Source organism: Nicrophorus vespilloides, unplaced genomic scaffold, assembly GCF_001412225.1.
Source record: "Nicrophorus vespilloides isolate i.1.1-1 unplaced genomic scaffold, Nicve_v1.0, whole genome shotgun sequence".
Classification (NCBI taxonomy): Eukaryota; Metazoa; Arthropoda; class Insecta; order Coleoptera; family Silphidae; genus Nicrophorus; species Nicrophorus vespilloides.
Genome location: NW_017097167.1, coordinates 160,431 through 180,093, shown reverse-complemented (window position 1 = coordinate 180,093; position 19,663 = coordinate 160,431). Strand labels below are relative to the sequence as shown.

Here is a 19,663-nt window from a genome sequence, read left to right as displayed (position 1 = left end):
GTTTTGTTAAATTTTCATTTAAGATTGTATTTAAAAATTCCAAAATACGGAATTTGTATACGTGTAAAAAGCACTTGCAGGTTGATTTTAGGTTTTTTTTTTGTTCTTTTGTGAACTGTGCTTATCGACAATGTATTGCCATGCTTTTCCTCGTTTCACAACCATTTAAGAGCCAAAACGGTCAATTTAAATAATGAATGATTTAAGTATAAAATGAAAGAGAAATTCGGTTTTAATGCCTAAAGGTCTTGCACTAGATTGCTTTCTTTTGTTTTTGTTTGTTGTATCAGAAGAAGCATTTCGTACGATTATTATAATAAGTTTGTTTTTGTTGGTTATTTATTTTCTGTTAACGTGAATATCAACAATTTTGTCCAGTAGTGAACGAATCAATCTCACGGCTTACTTGACTAGGTGATAGTTTCTTTTCGTGCAGAGAACGAGACTATTGAACGAATTCCCTTAACAGATGTCTAAAAATCAACACATTAGTAACAGATTAATTTGGGACTTTTTGAATGTATCACAGATTCTAGTGAACAAAGCTTTTACCAAAAAGTTACTAAGCATCATCTAACTAAACAGCAACAAATTAAAAGCTAGTTAAGTGCCGTCTCTGCCAATCCTCTTCGTCAGTATTGTTTTTTTTTTTGTATTTCTTTTGCTAAGGTTCAGAAATTATAATAATTCGTGCATAGGCCCATAGGTTTCTAGAACTATTATTATTTGCTAACGACTATGAACCCATGATTTAAATGAGTTTCGAAAGGAATTTGCTAACGCTCACCTTTTTCTTTGACCCGTTTAAGAATTCTTTGTACATTTCAGATCGCAAATATCGAGAATAGCTATCACTTTTCATTAATTGATAGACATGAGCCTGAAACCAAGCAGAGAGATTAGTAAGTCGGCTACGGGGTTAAGGTTTAGATGGATTTTACGGCTGCATAATCGAATGTCCAGCGGTCGGGATTCTCCATGTTTTTCTTAGTGACCTCACACGACCTAGAATCAACATTAATGGGACAACTAGCATCGCTCGCCATAAACTCCGCCCATATTTCCTGCACCTTATCCTGAACAGCACTCTGCGGCAGTGCTTTCAGTTTCTGGACCGCTTCCCAGAATCTAAAAGAAATCCATATTAATATAAGACAATTCCGTTCTAATTGAATCAGTTGTCGAACTTCAGATTTTCGCCGCTGAACTCCTTGTCTAAAAACTTGATGAAATGTTCGCGGCCAATGGGATCCTGCAACAGCTCTTGCAAGCCAAACGCCCATCTCTTTACGCGCCGCGCTGATATGTCTTTAGCCAGTTTTTCCTGTTCCCATAACTCGGGATTATCCGAAATCCAGGGATTTGCGAACTCCGGAGCCACGAAGAAACTGTCGTACTCCAGGTATTGCTCGAAATACGCTATACACGCCTCGGCGACTTTGGAGACTTTTATGTTGCGGCGGTCGAGCCGGATTCTCATCAGACCAACTTGCTTCTTCAGGTTTTCGACAAGCTTAATCCCCAGTTCGGTGGAGGACGGAGACAGCTTAGGCACAAGCTTCACTCCGTGAATAGGTTTGTTTATCTGGCAAGCCTTCTTAATATCAATTTCAGTCGTATTTACGCAACCCGGCATCGGCCTGTGCACATCCCAGAACGCCCTCTCCTGACTATCCAGCACCTTCCTCTCCAGCTTATCCCGTTTCTTGTCCACCTTACTTTGCGCCTCGGCTTGCATGAATATGAACTCCCATTTTCTGGAGAACATCTTCTGCAGCCTAGCCAGGTTCTCCGCCTCGTAATCGGCCAACTCCAATCGTGTCTTGTTCTGCATCGTCCTCTTACATAAATATACAGCTGAAATGATATTGCGATATTATCGAGTTGCGGTAAATCCATTTGAAATTTCGTAATACCGTAGTCTGTGTTCTCAGGTTCCCAGCAGTTGGATGGCCAAAAATACGGCGTTTGGAATCTGTAAAAAGTGCCGTCGTTTTTGACCGTGAGCATATGATCGTCTATAGGAAAGAAATAGCCATGGGCAGCCATCAGATGAGCCAAATGTAGAGCCTCCGCCTGATCTTCGACGTCCAAATTCTTAATCATCCACATTATTAAATCAGACCCTGTGAAGACTGAAGGTATCTTCGTCATGAAGCTCTTCACAGTCCTCACAGGGACCCCAATTGTTTCGTCTTGCATTTTCTCAACTATTTTTTCCATCTGAAATTACGAGAATTTAATGGCAATTACTGTGATACCCTACTAGCAGTTGAAATTTACCTTTTTGTATAATAAATGATTGGGTGATTCTTCGCTGCTATTGCTGGTTGATAGTGGTAAAAATGGTGGGTCATCCTTGCTCCCCCCAGCGCACCCAATGATCTCTGGCTTGCGCTTCGCAGAAACCTTATCTGAATTCATGGTGACCATATCAGTGGATCTGGAGGCATGAAGCCCTCCCTGGTCTGTGGAAAGGAAAGCATCAATTATGTTCAATCAGAATTGACCAACAGTTTTTGTTGTAGTGCACAGGAGATGTGCATAATGTATGAGGCAACAATCAATTGCAATGAATGATTCAGGCAGCGATTTAGTTTTCACAGGCCGCACAACCAAACAGTGCCGTGTTGTGGTTTTCGTGCAAGCGTTTCGTAAATAAATAAAGCAACTCACTCCATTAAAGCCAATGTTTTTGTAAAAACCTTGCTGTTTGGTGCATCGTTCCATGCATCTGAGGACGACCATCTACGTGTTTTCGAAAACCCCAGGCATTCTCGCGCATAAACATCAACAACAGCACTGTAATCCTTCCCAGCTCTCCTTTTTGCCTCCCCGAATGCCCGTCGCTCGCGTATTTTTTTCTCCTACATTTATCGATACATAAGTACTACTTGAAGTAGACGACGTGAATGCCTGGTGAATGCCCTTGAAGCCAACTTCGCTCGTATACAAAACGCGTGGGACTTGATGCGCGCGATGCAATTTCAATGTTAAGGTATTTTATTCAACAAATACGAATGGAAAAATCAATATAGCGCGATTTGCTTATGAATGAGCCAATGTGTACATTCAAATTTGCCGCTATCGCAGTCATCGCAGTGCCATTTCTATTTATCTTTTTTTTACTGTCAGCCCTGCTTCGATCGGTTTTGACAACATGACGATGCTTTTCCATGTTTATTCTAGCCGTTAAGTTGGTAGAGTGCCGCAGAACTATCAAATCATCCTGAGTGAGTTATCCAGTTTTGTGTATGCATATAAATAATAAAATCTCTTAGCCTTTGATCATAATTCCAATAAGAGTCTAATAAGAAAGTGCATTTTCCGTTGCAGCTACCAGTTTATCATAAAGAAGCCGAAAATGGGAGACGGAGACAAAGCCGCAATTAAAACTGACACAGTGGTAGAAGATGAAAAAGCAGATCTGGTAAATACTTTATTGTCTTATTAAACTATAAAATAATCTTTCCTCTCCAATCATATAACCATTAACTTCAATCCCAAAATAATGTTAAAGTAACAAACAATGATATATGATATTTTTAGTCCGAAGAAGATAAATTGCTACAGGAGGAGCTCAACTTATGTGTTGAAAGATTGCAAGTAAGTATTCATCTATAAATTACGTTTACATATTGTTAAAATTAATTGTTTTTTTATTTTAGGAAAATGATGAACTTCAGTATGTCCCAGCTCTTAAAACTCTTGGCAACCAAATTAGAGCCTCCACCACATCAATGACTTCAGTGCCAAAGCCACTGAAGTTCATGAGACCTCACTATGGCACCATGAAGCAAATCTATGATAAGCTCACCAATGACACCATAAAAATAGAAGCTGCTGATGTCATATCTGTGCTAGCAATGACCATGGGAGAGGGTGTCAGGGAGTGCTTAAAGTACAGACTCCTTTCCAATTTGAATAGCATAGGTGAGTGGGGCCATGAATATGTCAGGCATTTGGCTGGTGAGATTGCTCAGGAATGGGGAGACATAAATGGTGATACAGAGAATGAAGCCGATTTGAAGGATAAACTCATCCGCTTGGCTAAACAGATTGTTCCATATAATATGAGCCACAATGCTGAGGCAGAAGCATGTGATCTGCTCATGGAAATTGAAAGATTAGATTTATTGCAACAATTTGTTGATGAAAATATTTACAACAGAGTTTGCTTGTACTTGACAAGCTGTGTTCCTTATGTAGCCGATCCTGAGAACACGACATTGCTTAAAACTGCTTTGATGTTATTCAGAAAGTTCGAACAATACCCACAAGCGCTTCGTTTAGCTATGCAGCTAAATGATCATCAATTGATTGAAGAGATCTTCACATCTTGCTCAGACACGTAAGTATACTTTAATCAATATATATATTTGCTTATGAAATACATGTAATACTTTTCAGTACTATGCAAAAGCAATTGGCGTTTATGCTGGGTCGCCAGCAAATTTTCATCGATATTAATGAAAGTACCCCGGAATATGACGATTTAATTGAAATCATGGCTAACTGTCATCTGAACAATCATTTCCTTAACTTGGCCAGAGAGTTAGACATCATGGAACCGAAAACTCCAGAGGATGTGTACAAATCACATTTGGAAAATACTAGACCGCAGTTTGGTGGAGGTCAAGTGGATTCTGCGAGACAAAATTTAGCTGCCAGTTTCGTGAACGGTTTTGTAAATGCAGCCTTTGGTCAAGATAAACTGTTGATGGAAGATGGAAATAAGTGGTTGTTCAAAAACAAGGAACACGGAATGCTGAGTGCTACTGCTTCTCTAGGATTGGTTTTGCTTTGGGATGTAGATGGTGGTCTAACTCCTATTGATAAATATCTTTATTCATCTGAAGATCATATTAAATCGGGTGCACTCTTAGCATGTGGAATTGTTAATTGCGGCGTTCGGAATGAATGCGATCCAGCTTTAGCCTTATTGTCTGATTACGTATTGCACAACACGAACATTATGCGTTTGGGAGCAATCGTTGGATTAGGCTTAGCTTACGTTGGATCCAATAGAGAGGCCGTGTTAAGCCTGCTTACTCCAGTTTTTACTGATGCCAAATCTAATATGGAAGTAGTTGGTATGGCTGGTCTAGCTTGTGGCATGATCGCCGTTGGTTCTGGTAATCCTGAAGTTACTAGTACCATCATTCAAACACTTTTAGAACGTCCCGAGTCCGATTTAAAGGACACGTATGCGAGGTTCTTACCATTGGGTTTGGGTCTTTGCTATCTTGGTAGGCAAGAAGAGGTTGAGGCTGTAGTAGCCACGTTAGAAGTTATTCCAGAACCTTTCAAATCAATGGCTATTACTATGGTAGAAGTTTGCGCATATGCTGGAACTGGCAATGTACTTAAAATACAGCAGCTCCTTCATATATGCTCAGAACATTACGAACCAGAGAAGGATGACAAAGGAAAAGATAAGAATAAGGATAAAGATGAGAACTACAAGGACCTGTCATCCAAACAGGCCATCGCTGTATTGGGTATTGCTTTGATTTCAATGGGAGAAGATATTGGCGGCGAGATGGCTTTCCGCACATTCGGACATCTGTTAAGATATTGCGAACCCGTGATCCGTCGCGCCGTACCCTTAGCTTTAGGATTAATATCAGTTTCCAACCCGAAGCTGGGAATTCTTGATACGTTAAGTAAATTCTCTCACGACAGTGACTCTGAGGTTGCACATAATGCCATCTTCGCAATGGGACTTGTCGGTGCAGGAACGAACAACGCCAGGTTAGCTGCTATGCTCAGGCAATTGGCTCAGTTCCATGCTAAGGATCCGAACAACTTATTCATGGTCAGAATTGCACAGGGCTTGACTCATTTAGGCAAAGGAACACTTTCTTTGAGCCCTTACCACAGTGACAGGCAGTTGCTTAGCCCAGTTGCCGTCGCCGGTTTGATGGCTACGCTTGTTGGATTTCTGGACGTGAAGAACATCATTTTGGGCAGGTCCCATTATTTATTGTACACGTTGGCTGCAGCGATGCAACCCCGTATGTTGGTCACATTTGACGAGGAGTTGAACCCACTCGCTGTACCTGTGAGAGTTGGTTTGGTAGGTTCATAAAAATTAAATAACTTAAACGTATTTGCTAATACTGATCTTTTCGTTTTCAGGCCGTCGATGTAGTAGGACAGGCTGGAAAACCTAAAACCATCACCGGGTTTCAGACGCATACCACGCCCGTATTGTTGGCATTCGGAGAAAGGGCTGAACTAGCTACCGAAGAGTACAACAGCCTCACGCCCATCATGGAGGGCTTCGTAATCCTCAGGAAGAATCCCGAGTTTAATCCCTAGTTTTGTTCCGTTCTAACTAAAGAAACAATATTTTCTTTTCTTTTTGTATCTGATAAGTAAAATATAACAACGTATTTATAATTCTTCGTGTATTGCTATCATTCACTAATCAGTCTAATGACCTGCTCCTCTCTGTTACTCTCTTTATGATCCTGTATTAGCGGTTAATATTTATCAAATAAACTCGAATCCAATTCGAATTATTTATCTTGTTGATAGGACTCATTACTTTTCAGTCTAGCCAGACATGCGACATATTTTTTTATTAATAAAACATTTATTTATTACAAGATATAGCAACGCTGATTACCAATCTATTAAATGCAAGATAACTACAACTGAAGATAGAATTATAATAAAAAATGTAGTTCAAAGTAATATATATGTGTGGCACCACTAGTAAATAACGGCCAAAATTTAAAATTAATAATAGCATCTTAATATTTAATTACAATACATAATCATATAATTGATCTATTATTAAAATAATATTGTCGTAATATCATCATTCATATTTATTTAATTATGTAATATGTTCGTATATTTTAAGCTACCCACTTGTTTTCAAGTTGTAGTTATGTTCATTAACTAGTTTCTAGCTATAATTTTGTATAGACTTTTAAAACTGAGTATATATATATATTTGTGTGTATTGAACGAAATATTATATAATGCAGTAGGCCATACAGTTATTCAATATTTAAATTATAATACATTTAGTATATAAGTAAGGTTATGAACCATTGTTTTGTTTTAAGCTTAGAAGCCGGTACTCGAGAGGCGCAACTATCTAACAGCCTAAACCGACAAGTTCAGGGGATTACCCAGATTATATGGTTAATGTTCGGTAAACCGTTAAAAATTTAAAGTAATTACACATTATATTTAGGTGTACCTATATTTTATTGATTAATATGTAGTAAATGTAACAGTTTGTCTACAAAAATCAATTCACAAGTCTACTTTTTATTCAAAAAGCAAAGCAACTTTGAGTGCCATCTTGCAGTTGCATACAGAATTATTAGTTGGTGGCGATATGGCGCTGTGTTCACGTAAGACAAATGTATAACTGCCAATAACTGCTCACTGGCTCACACCACACCGCGTTTGAAGAGCATGTACATAGGCCATTCAGTATAGTCTGTTTTTCATTAGAGTATATTTCCTATAGTTTAAAATGTCAGCTCGTGTAAATGATTTATTTCATTGTACACAAAGTGATGGAGATAGTACAGTTGGTCTGTATGATTTTTTATCTGAACCTTTGGCTAAGAAAAAACCCACTGATAGTTCATACTCTGTTGCTGCATTGGATGATAGCTACTTGAATTCTGTGGCTGGTACTAGTGCTGGTTATAGTGCAGACTCTGATGCAGATGATTTGTTTGTTGAAGACAGCAACAGACATTTAGCAGAACTGATGATGAACCCCTTCACCGTTAAAGCACTTGATAGTATTATCTTTCAAATGGGTGAGTAATCCGATGAAATATAAACTGGTCTTGTTTGCGTTCATAGAAAGCATTATATTTCTTACATGGTTCAAATATCAGTGATTGTCAGTATCTAAACAATGTAGGTAATGAGTCAATATTGTTTATATTTATAAAAGGCATTGTTTTTATTTGATTAAATTTTTTTTGCTATCAAAGAGAGTCGCATTCTAATATGATTACTTATTTTAGATATGCCGGATGACCAACGATTCTCTCAATTCACAAAAATGTTTAGGCCAAAAATGGCCCACCAGATTTTTGGTTGCAAGTATGTGGAATTATTATTAAAGAAGCTCACATGTCTTCACTACTTTTTACTATTAATGTTTTAGTGAGATAATAACTGGATACAGAAATCTACAAATCACTTTAAATATATTACCAAACAGCTTCCATGTCAGACTTAATCTGATTTATGATGAAATGCTCAATAATTCAAGGAGAGGTGAAATTGCCGATAATATTGGTGAGAAATTCATGGAGTGGTTTCCACATAAGACTGACAGTTATGAGGCATATGAGGATTTGAAAGCCAAAGAAGACTACACCAAAATGTTTGGGCACAACATTGTGTCCTTTAAAGGTGTGTTTGTTCAATTTTAGACAATGTTAGAATGTTATTTTAAAATACTTAAATTTTAGACGAAACAGAGAAGTCAAAGTTTCATATTACAGTCTGTGATCGAAAAGATTTAGACTTCTTAGAGTTTCATAAGCGTTTCCAAGGACTGATAGTATTCTTCATTGATGCTGCGTCGATTATTGATGTGACCGATAGGAATTGGTATTACTTCTACGTTTACAAAGATGTGAAACTTGGTGATAAAAGAGTTGGCCACTTCCCTATTGGATTTTGCACCGTTTATAATTTTATTGCATCCGGAAAAGTACGGATTGCTCAGTTATTCATATTGCCAAACTTTCAGATGAGAGGTTTAGGCACCAGACTTCTAGGAACTGTCTACAAATATTTTAACGCAGTAATAAATGCACAATATATAACAGGTTGCATAGTTGGTTACTACTTAAAGTTGCATTAATAATTACAAAGTAATTGTGTTTTGCAGTCGAATCACCGTGCGAAGAATTTACTATAATGAGAGACAAGCTAGATCTGCAGCTCATATTAAATAATTCAGTATTTAATAGCATGAATGTAATTGTTGGCTACTCACTAAAAATGGAGACGGCGGCTAAAATGATCTGTAAAATCTGCCCGACCCAAATTAAACATTTATATTATATTTTGCGGTGTTTTTACACAAAGGGCGATCCCGAACAATATGAAAAGTTCATTATGTACATGAAGAAGGAGGTACACTTCACATACAAAGTGAGTTGCTAATAATACCAAATATCCAATAAATAACAAGTATTTTTAATTATAGAAAAAGCTAAGCCGCGTGAAGACAACAATGAATGAGGAGGAGAAGATTACTAGACTTAAGAGGATCATTGTTGAGGACTGCTTAGTAAGCAGGCGCATCCACAACGACGTTAAGAAGTTCTTGAAATCTATCAAGCCGCAGTTGATCTTCCTCGCAAGAGTTTTAAAAGAAAAGTAAAATATATGTTTCTGTTATCTGTTTAAAAATATTTTTGTGATATTATTAATATATATATATATATGCTACGTTTTTGGCAACTTTAAATAATATACTATAAATATTTCTTTCAATTTTGGTTGATTTATCCAAAGAATTCCTAATTATATGAAACCATATTAAAATTACCGAAATAGGTCTCCGCCCTTTTAATAATATATATAACGGAAACGTCATTTTTGGCCTATATTATTATTGATTGGAATGCAGTTAATTGTTGTTATTTACTATTGCGCCTATGGAACTAACCAAAATGTGCATACAAATTTAAATGATGACTAATCACTTTTCCCAAATAAAAAAATTACATAGAAACAATTACAATGCATTTCAAATAGTCATAGTTTTGTTAAACAATAAAGTATAGTTTATTAACCAGGATTTTTAACATATTTAAACAATCTGTTCAGAGATGAAAGAACTTCTAAAGGAGGGTTAACTTATATAAGACCATCTGTCATTGGCAGTATTTGAACCTTTGAACAAGTACCATTATCAGAGCACACAATTGTAAGTGCAGTAATATTAATATGACATTGCAAAGGACGAAATCAAATTAAACGTACAGCAGACTAACTGACGCTTTGACCACTGATTTAAACAGCAGAATAATATATGCATGATTTTTGCAAACTATATAACTTTTCTAATAAAGCTCGAGCAAAGTTGCTATAAAAAACAAATGAAAAAGTGGTTACTGATTGCATCATTTTCTGTTTTTAATAGTTATTTTAATATATTTCTTTTGATATGAATGTTATCTAGAAAGCTAGACAGTTATGTATTAAATTTAATTTAAATATATGTAAGAAACACAGCCTATGACTATGGTTGCAACTAGTGACATCTCTTGTCTTTTATGGTAACAGTATATCACTTTAATTTAAAGGGTGGCGGACCTTTGCGAATTAGTACGAATGATATTTCGTAAAGTATTGATTGCCCGAATTGTACCCTTCCTCCAGCTGGATAAAAGCACATTCGTCTTCAGCTGGTCTGAGGGTAAGAGCTTAGCTTTACGTGCAACTTCGACTACCTGCTTGATTGCATTGTGTTCCACAGTGTTGCCGCTTTCCTATTGGCAATCGCGCTTGGTGCATTTTAATTTTATTTGTCATCAGCAGTAATAAGAACAGTTTTACTTCTAATACTCCCTGTGTACCAATCAACAACTGCTGAGCTATGGCTGAATACACAGGTAGGCTATGGTCATTGGTTTATTCAATCCACAATTGTCAACCAATGGAGGGTTAAAAAGATTACTATAGGATTTTTGACATAACCTAAAACACATTCTAATTATTCTTTTAGATAAGGTGCAATTGTCTCCTTCACGTCGCGCTGAAGTACTGCGCGAATGCCTGAGGAGTACCCTGCAATTGCTTAATGAGGAGCTGGAGGGTGAGACTTTAGATTCTGAGCAGAAGGAATCACTTGGGGTGGCAAAGCAATGCCTTGAAGCCTGCTATGAGTTAGAGGATGATTCACCTGTAGACACTCCAAACTTGCTCACTATCTTTCATAAGTTGAACCTTCCAGTTCCTGAGGAAGAAGTATTAAAACTTGAAGCAGAGGGAGAGGCTTTCAAGCTTCGTGGAAACGAATTTATGCGCGAGGGTGACTTCCTTGCTGCAGTGGATTATTATTCCAAGTTAGAATGGAATCATTTGTTTCAAATGCCATGTTAACATATGTAATTCTTTTTAGGGCCATCAAGGCTAATAACAACAAAGCTATCTACTACTGCAATCGCGCAGCAGCTTATAGTAGATTGAACCGTCATCGTGAGGCTCTATTAGATTGCAAAGATGCTATCAGATTGGATCCTTCATATGGAAAAGCCTATGGTCGATTGGGGTATTAGTTGTTATCATCTAAACTTTTAATTAAGATGTCATGATGGTATTGCTTTATAGGATTGCATATTCGAATTTGAATATGTATCAACAAGCTGCTGAAGCCTATAGAAGTGCTTTGCAGCTTGACCCAACCAATGCATCATATGAAGCCAACTTGAAGTTGGCTGAGGAAAAGATTCCTCAATCTGCTGCTCATCCATCTTTGCCAGCTGAATTTGATTTCGGCGGATTCATGAACAATCCCGCTTTACTGAACATGGCAAGTCAGATGTTAAATGATCCAACATTTCGTAATATGTACGTATTCCTATTGGATCCAATTGGATGACGCTAATTCCTATTTGAATCTTATAGGGTTACTGGGATCATGAATCCTGGACCAGGGGGAACAACTTTGGAGTCTTTCGTTGAGGTTGGACAGCATATTGCTGAGCAGATGGGAAATCCACATGTTTTGGAAGATATAAGCAACAGCATGTCATCTGATGACAACGGGCAGGGCCCGAGGCCGAACGGCGAGAACAGGGACTGAATTTTTTAATAATTTTCCTTTTAAGTTTAAGCGTTTTCTTCATGCTATTTAGCGTAATGTTAGATATTTAAACATGTTAAAATTATATTATTAAAGATATTTATACATGGACGTTCGACGTTACATATTGATGGAAGCAATGTTGAACATTGTGACATGTATTTTAGACTTGCATTTATCTGTTTTTTTTTTCTCCAGATTATAAATCTGATGAAATATCTTTCAATATCTTATAGATGTTATTTTTAAGGAGTTGAGAACTTTCGTATTACTACCAAAATTAGATAATATTTAAGGGTTCCTTGTACGACATCAATGTAAGACAAAAATAACGACATAATTATAAATTATTTTCCTGCTTGGTTTCTATGGCAACCCAACACACTTATCCTCAATACACTATTCCATATCATGATATAGCACTTATCCTATTCCATTAGTAAGAAACAACTTAAAGTATGGTGACACTTCGTATTGTTTGTATTTTACTATTTGATAAAAAATAGTCCATAACGAATCTGGTTATAAACCGGTTATCGATGTAGTTGAAACTTTAAACTATTGCGATTATTATTTAAATTTCATCAAAAGCATTGTTGCTGAACAAAACCTATTGTTTTGTATCTATATCGTTGAAATACATTATTAATATCTGTTCTCATTGAGGCATTGATTATATTGCTTCTTTGCTGCGATAGTTATAGTTCGTGATTTGATGACGTTTTAAAATTAGATCTTTAACAAATATATTGGTATTTCGTTACAATGTATACGTGGATGTTATATGTCGGACTCGGAATATTAGCAACTTTGCCATACTATTTTTAACCGCATGATGTGTCAGGCGTATTTAAAATTTGTTTGGGAATTGAATTTGTTGCATGGAAATTAGGAATTTTCAGAGCGTTATAAATAGAGGCGCGAACTCGCCACAACAACTGATTTTCCACCAAATAACAGCTTACATAATCGCTCGGTGCTCCATTTTGTAGATTTATATCATGAAAAGCGAAAAGCGCGTTCATAATTTGTAACGATGAAATCATGCGAAATTGTTAGCGTGAGAGAAGGAAAGAGAGAGAGACAGAATGCAAAATAAACTCATTTAGACTGTATACATAGGTGGCCATACGGTATCACATTTTTGGCAGAGATACTTTAAACAGTTATTGGATAAAAAAAATATATAACAGGAATATTTGAAATGAGGATATTACTAGAACCGTGTAATAAATGTGTTTATTAATTAAACATAATTGTATTTTGTTTCAGCAAATTTTATTGGTTTCCTAATAAAAGTACATTTGCATTAGCAACATTTTATTTTTAATTATAATCATAAAGTTACAGTAAACTTGAATTAATTGTAAGCATAAAGAGTACATTTATAATAGTATGATATTGGTAAAAATTGAATGATCAGGCTTAGGTGAAGAGTATATGATTCGAAATACGTGAGCGAGTATTTGTATGTAGGTGATAAAGTTTAAGGGGGCGTCAGATAAGTTATTTCAGTAGGTCGATGTTGGTACTTAAATTAGCACAAAGGCTATATATAAACTGGCCACTATGTTAGCAGTTTGCAAAAGACTTTGGCAGTGGCACCTTAGCATTTGTAAATAATCGCATGATTTCTCTGCTTGTGCCTCAGGGCGCTGTGTATCAGATTCGGAATCAAATAGGAGCAATCGTCTAGAATTTAGGATGATTTGCCTGGAAAGCATTCGTGATCAATACATGAGGCATCAATTATTTGCGGGCTCATTATGGCGTAATGACGAATGTATTTTGGAACATGGCAAAATGTTTATAAAGTATTTATAGTAGCAAATAATCCAAAACAATCGTTACTCATGCATTTATGAAACATATTGAACGCAACAGACTAAATATTATGCGTGCTTATCTGTTTCATTTCTGTTCTGCTTCTTTGCTTCATTTCTATTCGAAGAGACGAATATGAATATCTGATTTAGATCAGATGAAATAGACAGCAAAACGTATCGGATTGGCATCCATCCATTCGTTCCTATGACCTATAGAATCCACGAAAATGTGTAATATCGTTTCATTACATCATTTTTCCCCGCCCGGCTTTCAAAATAGTTCCGAATATTTGATGCATAATTTAATAAAGTTATTTTTGAACGATTCCAACAACTCATGCTCCTCCTCCACCTCCGTTGCCTGTATACTGTATACATTTCGCTCTCGCAAACGCGGTTCTCTCATTATTTTGCCAAATCACTATTGGGCCGTATGTATTTTCAACTAATATTTATTTTAAAATACTGAACGGAACGGGATCTAAATATATAAAGAGTTTGAGTCCGAACCCGGTTCGGCTGCGAATAACTCGGTTGGTGGGAAGTAAAAGAGACAATCCTCGTCTTGTATATGCGTACAATCAACTTAAATAGTTTCTAATTTGCCTCTTGTTTCCTGTTATTTTCTTTTCTTCTTCCAACACTTCCAACTCGTCCCGATTATAAATAGGTTTCAATGGATTGAATGATACATACAAATATGCTACACGGTTGCGTAATGTTGCAGAGTTTTGTCGTTTACAGACCTCTTGCGCGCTCCATCCAGAACAATGAAATCACCGTTAACTTTGATTATTTCTTTGGGTTATTTATAGTATGCATTCAGGGGAAATCTTTCAAGTATAAATACATGGGATACAAACCGATAGAAAGTTTCCGATGCGTTTTCTCCGCTGCATTACACGATGATTCATTACCGATCAATTTGTTTATTTTAAGATACATTTTGGGAATTTATTATTAGTTATTTTGTCTTTATTTAATATTAATCTTAATGAATTATTATTATATATATATTTGGTTGTTTGGAGGTTGGATATGCATATGAATTATTATTGCTTGTAGTTTGTATTAGATCCGAGGTATCTATTGTTGGTCTCAGATTATAGGCCATTGGGATTCTAGGTTTGGCGAATGATATTTGAGGAAGGTGTATTAGTAAATAGTCGTAAAGATTGATGAAGGTTTCCAGGTAAACGAAGTAAGTTAAAATCGTGCGTGTAATAATGTTTGGGAGTTTTTGAAAGCGAAATTTGGTAGGTAGGTCGCCGTTGGGACTATCTATGTAATTCGGGAACGCTGCGTTGTATTTGTGCAAGAAATAGTTTGTGGCTTCTGATTCGTAAATGTAGGTTTCTGAGCCGTTAACATACTATTAATGTAAACAGTGTTGAATGTGGTCAATCTGGCGAGCGACGAGGGTAGGTGAAGTGGTGAAGTGGTGAGGTGGGGCGCGTGCGTGCCTATTTGGACGTCGCGACGCTCTGGTCTCAGTACTATCCATCTATCTGGTACGAGCGACGCCTCATGTTTTGCGCCGACATCTGTGCGTCTCCACAGGTTCGCAGGCGCATCCCGCCGCCCTATATGGTTTGGCACGGCAGTCGCCTATGTATAAGATTACATCTCTTTTTCTCTGGTCTCTTCTAAAAATACTTGGTTCCACGGTTATTTCTAGAGGATTATATACACGATTTCTTTTCACGAGATATCCATATTGCCCACAAATTCGTGCGCGGTATTCCTTGCTCTCATACAGACATCGGCCGGCTATTTTTGAAAATGGATTTTAGGGACGGCTCATATTTTATTTAGGTTTTGAACTCGCATTTATGAGTAATGCTTGCTGGTAATGAATGCTATTACTATACTCGTCTCATCTCGTGTCTCATGAGACTCCCTGGTTCACATATAGGATTAGCATTATAATTATAGAGCCCGCACATTGGTGGCACACTTGCACTCGTAATTAAGTCTACATTTCGAAGGTCGCTATATTTCAGAAAAAGAAAAACAAAAGCGTCAACAACAATGGTTGAGCAATTATTGGATATCGTTGTATACGACGCACCACTGCAATCGGCAATTCGCGATGCCAAAAGTTGTACTTCTCTGCTTTGATTGGCACAGCTTCCCATTCATTAATAACAAGGACAATTTATAGCATATTATCTGATTAGTCATTAGTCGTGATGTTGATGAGACTAATCCCAAAAATAGTATAGGAATATAGTCGTGGATGTCTATTACTATTGATATATTTTTGGAAAGTGATTTAATAAGTCGATTAATTGCAAAATCATATCTCAAAGTCGTTATTATCATTAATGAAGATGACCTGAGACGTTACAGCCTTACTGATTGGTATTATCCAAAGAGCACGTGCAACAAGTGCTCATAATTATTACAGGGATTCTGCTTCCAGCAGTTTTTCAAGGAAATGGTTCTAAGGGGATGAGAGCTAAGTTGCGTGGATGTGCAATGGTAGTATTTCATTTGATTTTTTTCTTCTGAAAAAATGTAAAACAACAAATGGTCATACGCGGAGGCGTCACCCTTTTGATGTGAAATAGGCGTCGCGACGCCAGTGAATTTTCTACGGGTGGGGATCAGGCGTCTGAGGTCCATTTGGAGATGGTGGGGGCTTTACCGAGCTTTGCTTTAGATCTTGGATGTGGGATTGACTATAGTCAGTGCTTTGGGAGGCTACGAAGCAACTTCTAGGATACGACGAACGACTCGACGACGCGTCTGTGCGACGGGACGGCCCTAAGTGTATTCGCGAATACGCATTATCGGTGAAGTGAAAAGTGAAGTTCCAAAGGAGCGTTCTCTTACAAGAAGTAAGTCATCAAAAGGCTTAAGTTGCTTGTGCGCGCCAGTGCTCACATAGGTGAAGTGCAAATTCAGGATAATACCGAGGATAATACCCGCTACTAACTTCGTTTACGGTTTTCTTATCATTTCATTGATGTTTTTGAACATCAGAACTGTACCTCTGCTCATCCAATCTGCCATTCACTCTGCAGTAGTACACCGTAACAGTTGTTGGTAGCCGAGGGTTCCATCTTCCTCACATAAATATTATACACATTTTACATTACATGATTTGTTTATGACAAAATTCCTTTGGAAATTCTAGGACGGAGTTAATGTCCATGTTATCGGTATAAGAATAAGAAATAAAGCATGGGAGTGGCAGAGGATTTCGCTCCCAGCTTCACCCAGAAACCGCAATTGCGGCAAGAGGATGATGGCAATCGCCTGATTTTTGAGTGTCAACTATTGTCATCGCCAAAACCAGATATTCAATGGTATAGGAGTGATACGCTACTTGCCGAAGATGGCAGGACTAACTTTAAGATCCAGTCGATCGGCACTAACAAGTTCCTGGTGGTCTTGGAATTGGACGATGTTATTGAAACCGATGCCGGTCTGTACAAGGTCAAAGCAAAGAACAAGATGGGCGAAGTATCGGCATCCATCAATCTAAATTTCAGTCGTAAGTACCAAATATCATAAACAATCATCTTAAAATACTTTGGATTTCGCTACACAAGATTTTGCAATCAGAATAATATAGGTCTTGACCTACTTTTGTATGCTTTTCAAATAATCATAGCGCTCTTTATTGCTGAAATATTTTACTGATTTGTATTTTTCTTTGCAGCTATGGACGAACCGCGAGAAAAGTAAGTTGATACACACACACACATATATATCTATCTATATATACATCTATATCTCTATCTATAGATATATATATGTATATAAATATATATAAGTATGTAGAAAGAAACTGTTCAACCTACGCATTGAATAACGTTATGCCAAATTTTGGCATCCACACTTAGTCAACTTGTTTGGCCACGTAACTTACGTCATGGGTCATATTTCCCAGCATTTCATTTTTTTTGTTTTATTTTTTGCGTGTCTTTTGCGCTCGATTTAAGCTATTTTTCATGTCTGTATTTTCGCAACTGAGTCATCTTCCACTTAGTTGTATCGACATGCCAATCGATTTTTTTGTCAAATATTCTAGAATTATGATTGCTATTATAGACAAATTGATGGCATCGCCCCTACTTTTGCGAAAAAACCAGCCATCCGCCAGGAAGAAGATGGCAAGAGGCTACTCTTCGAGTGCAGAATCCAAGCGGATCCCCGCCCTGTAGTCAATTGGTTTCACAACACCAATCCCGTATCAGAGTCTCCACGTCACAAGGTATTACAACTGCTTCGTATCTAGGGCAGGAAAATATTTATTAAAGAGACTATTTTCACAGCATTCTAAGTGCTTGCTGGCAGCTAAAATCTGTATTTATTTTTGGACTATACAAGCAACACCTGCTTGCGATAGTGCACAATATCTGGATTAATGAAAAATTATTGTTTCTTTCCACTAGTATCTTACACTGGGCAGTGGATAAATGATAATTAAAATAAAAAAAATATTTTCTTAACGTCAGATCGATTATATTGTCGATAGTTTTCTCGTCTACATTGGAAATTTTAAATTCCTTTTCAGCTGAGGATCGATAAAGATGGACATTCGTATTTTGCAACCCTTGAAATTCAAAATGTCACAGTTGAGGATGCTGGCAAATACAAGGTCACTGCAAAGAACGAGTTGGGAGAAAGTAACGCAACCATCAGTTTGAATTTCGACAGTAAGTGCAGCGTTAAATATTGTATATTCATATGTTAGTGTAGGTATATTTGTACACGCACAAACAGAACTCAAGAAGAAGTTAGTTGGCTTAATACTGTTTTCTCTTGTTTAGAGTGATTAACTAAATTTGCAGACGCTTCTAAATAGGGCTCGACCCCGAGGTCGTGGTTTTAGTACCCTTAGCTACACGTACATACACTCTGACACGAACATACACCAACGCTTACAATTACACACATATATATATTTACGACCACATACACACTCATGCATACATCCTATTAGATGATCATGCATACCTTTGTTCTCACTTAGGCATACGTGTACTTACATTTGATACCATACAACAATCATATGATGGAATTAGTTGTTGAAAGTTGCTCTAGTCAGTACCAGTCAGCACTCGTGCACAGTACAATGGAACTAACCGACGCCTAATAGCTCAGCTTTTAATTTTTGCAGTTGTTAACATCCCGACTATTAATAAAAGTGTAAATTGCAAATGTTGTGTATATTTTATGAATAGAGTAGTACACAGTCTCTGCAGTACGGACTTTTAGCACAATCCGAGGACAAACTCGCAGTCTTTATGATTTTCATGATCACCATTCTCTATTTTTTTTCTCTTACTATTTGTATGTGGCCATGTTCTTGCAATTTGTGACCGTTCTATTTTCAGCGCCATACTTGTTTTATGACCTCCCCCACAATTGACTCTTCTCTCTTAACACTGTTAGGGCGATCATTAAAAGCTGAGCTTTCTTGAGGTTTATCAAACAACCAATCGGCAACCCCTGTTTCCTGGCAGCTATCCACTGATTATTGATTATTTGATAAATCGTGACCATTGTTGTATTTGTACGAGTGTTTGCTGTTGGCTATGACCCTCAGCCTGATAGCCGCTTTAGCCTAGTTTCTGCACTAGGCGATGAGGCTCCAGTCCCAGATGATGGCATCAAGCCCACCTTCACCGAGAGGCCGGTCATCCGACAGAGCGACGATGGAAACAAAATCACATTCGAGTGCAGATGCGTCGGTGATCCAACACCGGTACTCCAATGGTGCGTATGCACGATACTGCTTGATGAATGAATACTCAATGGTGAACATCTTGTAAACCTTCCAGGTTCCATGGTAACAGTGAGCTGAGCGCCGGCGGACGATACTCGATGTCGATGGTGATGGATCAAAAACTGTACTATCTGGCCAGGTTGGAGATCGATAATGTAGAGAATGGAGACAAAGGCGAATATAGAGCCGTAGCAAAGAACAAGTATGGTGTCGGCACTGCCACCATTAATCTGAACTTCGAAGGAGACGGTAAACCAAAGTACGCACATTACTTTGATG

General features: G+C 37.5%; 5 protein-coding genes across 16 annotated transcripts in view; 4 read left to right on the top strand and 1 right to left on the bottom strand.

The window, feature by feature from the left end:
• Positions 1-3,054, bottom strand: LOC108559225 (regulator of G-protein signaling 7). 2 transcript variants are annotated; one of them, XM_017916432.1, is made up of 7 exons: positions 2,706-3,054; positions 2,284-2,468; positions 1,917-2,223; positions 1,188-1,857; positions 942-1,128; positions 788-880; positions 1-473 (listed from the first exon to the last, which is right to left on the bottom strand). In XM_017916432.1, exons 1-7 carry the CDS (start codon positions 2,746-2,748, stop codon positions 411-413), a joined length of 1,548 nt encoding a protein of 515 aa, XP_017771921.1. In that variant the 5' UTR covers positions 2,749-3,054; the 3' UTR covers positions 1-410. The 2 variants fall into 2 exon arrangements, with proteins under 2 accessions (XP_017771921.1, XP_017771922.1); XM_017916433.1 differs by having other exon boundaries at positions 397-473; positions 2,677-3,054.
• Positions 3,055-3,138: 84 nt separating this feature from the next.
• LOC108559224 (26S proteasome non-ATPase regulatory subunit 2) lies at positions 3,139-6,405 on the top strand. 3 transcript variants are annotated; one of them, XM_017916431.1, is made up of 6 exons: positions 3,139-3,233; positions 3,337-3,430; positions 3,550-3,606; positions 3,669-4,351; positions 4,411-6,079; positions 6,142-6,405. In XM_017916431.1, the coding sequence occupies exons 2-6, from the start codon at positions 3,365-3,367 to the stop codon at positions 6,322-6,324; spliced, it is 2,658 nt and encodes an 885-aa protein (XP_017771920.1). In that variant the 5' UTR covers positions 3,139-3,233; positions 3,337-3,364; the 3' UTR covers positions 6,325-6,405. The 3 variants fall into 3 exon arrangements, with proteins under 3 accessions (XP_017771920.1, XP_017771919.1, XP_017771918.1); XM_017916430.1 differs by having other exon boundaries at positions 3,187-3,238; positions 6,142-6,324; XM_017916429.1 differs by having other exon boundaries at positions 3,202-3,252; positions 6,142-6,324.
• A 976-nt stretch (positions 6,406-7,381) lies between these two features.
• Positions 7,382-9,400, top strand: LOC108559222 (histone acetyltransferase type B catalytic subunit). Of its 2 annotated transcripts, XM_017916426.1 has the most exons (7): positions 7,481-7,562; positions 7,645-7,796; positions 8,010-8,088; positions 8,153-8,403; positions 8,463-8,825; positions 8,888-9,153; positions 9,209-9,400. In XM_017916426.1, the coding sequence occupies exons 2-7, from the start codon at positions 7,745-7,747 to the stop codon at positions 9,383-9,385; spliced, it is 1,188 nt and encodes a 395-aa protein (XP_017771915.1). In that variant the 5' UTR covers positions 7,481-7,562; positions 7,645-7,744; the 3' UTR covers positions 9,386-9,400. The 2 variants fall into 2 exon arrangements, with proteins under 2 accessions (XP_017771914.1, XP_017771915.1); XM_017916425.1 differs by having other exon boundaries at positions 7,382-7,796.
• A 915-nt stretch (positions 9,401-10,315) lies between these two features.
• On the top strand, positions 10,316-12,165 carry LOC108559220 (small glutamine-rich tetratricopeptide repeat-containing protein beta-like). The gene is made up of 6 exons (XM_017916421.1): positions 10,316-10,426; positions 10,487-10,622; positions 10,736-11,075; positions 11,132-11,281; positions 11,341-11,580; positions 11,638-12,165. Exons 2-6 carry the CDS (start codon positions 10,607-10,609, stop codon positions 11,813-11,815), a joined length of 924 nt encoding a protein of 307 aa, XP_017771910.1. The 5' UTR covers positions 10,316-10,426; positions 10,487-10,606; the 3' UTR covers positions 11,816-12,165.
• Positions 12,166-16,317: 4,152 nt separating this feature from the next.
• LOC108559213 (twitchin) overlaps positions 16,318-19,663 on the top strand; it is a 36,548-nt gene continuing 33,202 nt past the window's right edge. For 6 of the 8 annotated variants that reach the window (XM_017916408.1, XM_017916407.1, XM_017916406.1 and 3 more), the window contains exons 1-7: positions 16,318-16,484; positions 16,784-17,143; positions 17,312-17,333; positions 17,704-17,866; positions 18,170-18,311; positions 19,239-19,374; positions 19,440-19,643. In XM_017916408.1, coding sequence (XP_017771897.1) covers positions 16,831-17,143; positions 17,312-17,333; positions 17,704-17,866; positions 18,170-18,311; positions 19,239-19,374; positions 19,440-19,643 — 980 coding nt within the window. In that variant the 5' untranslated portion in view covers positions 16,318-16,484; positions 16,784-16,830. The remainder of the gene's footprint in view (positions 16,485-16,783; positions 17,144-17,311; positions 17,334-17,703; positions 17,867-18,169; positions 18,312-19,238; positions 19,375-19,439; positions 19,644-19,663) is intronic. The other 2 variants (XM_017916410.1, XM_017916412.1) reach the window with 1 other exon arrangement.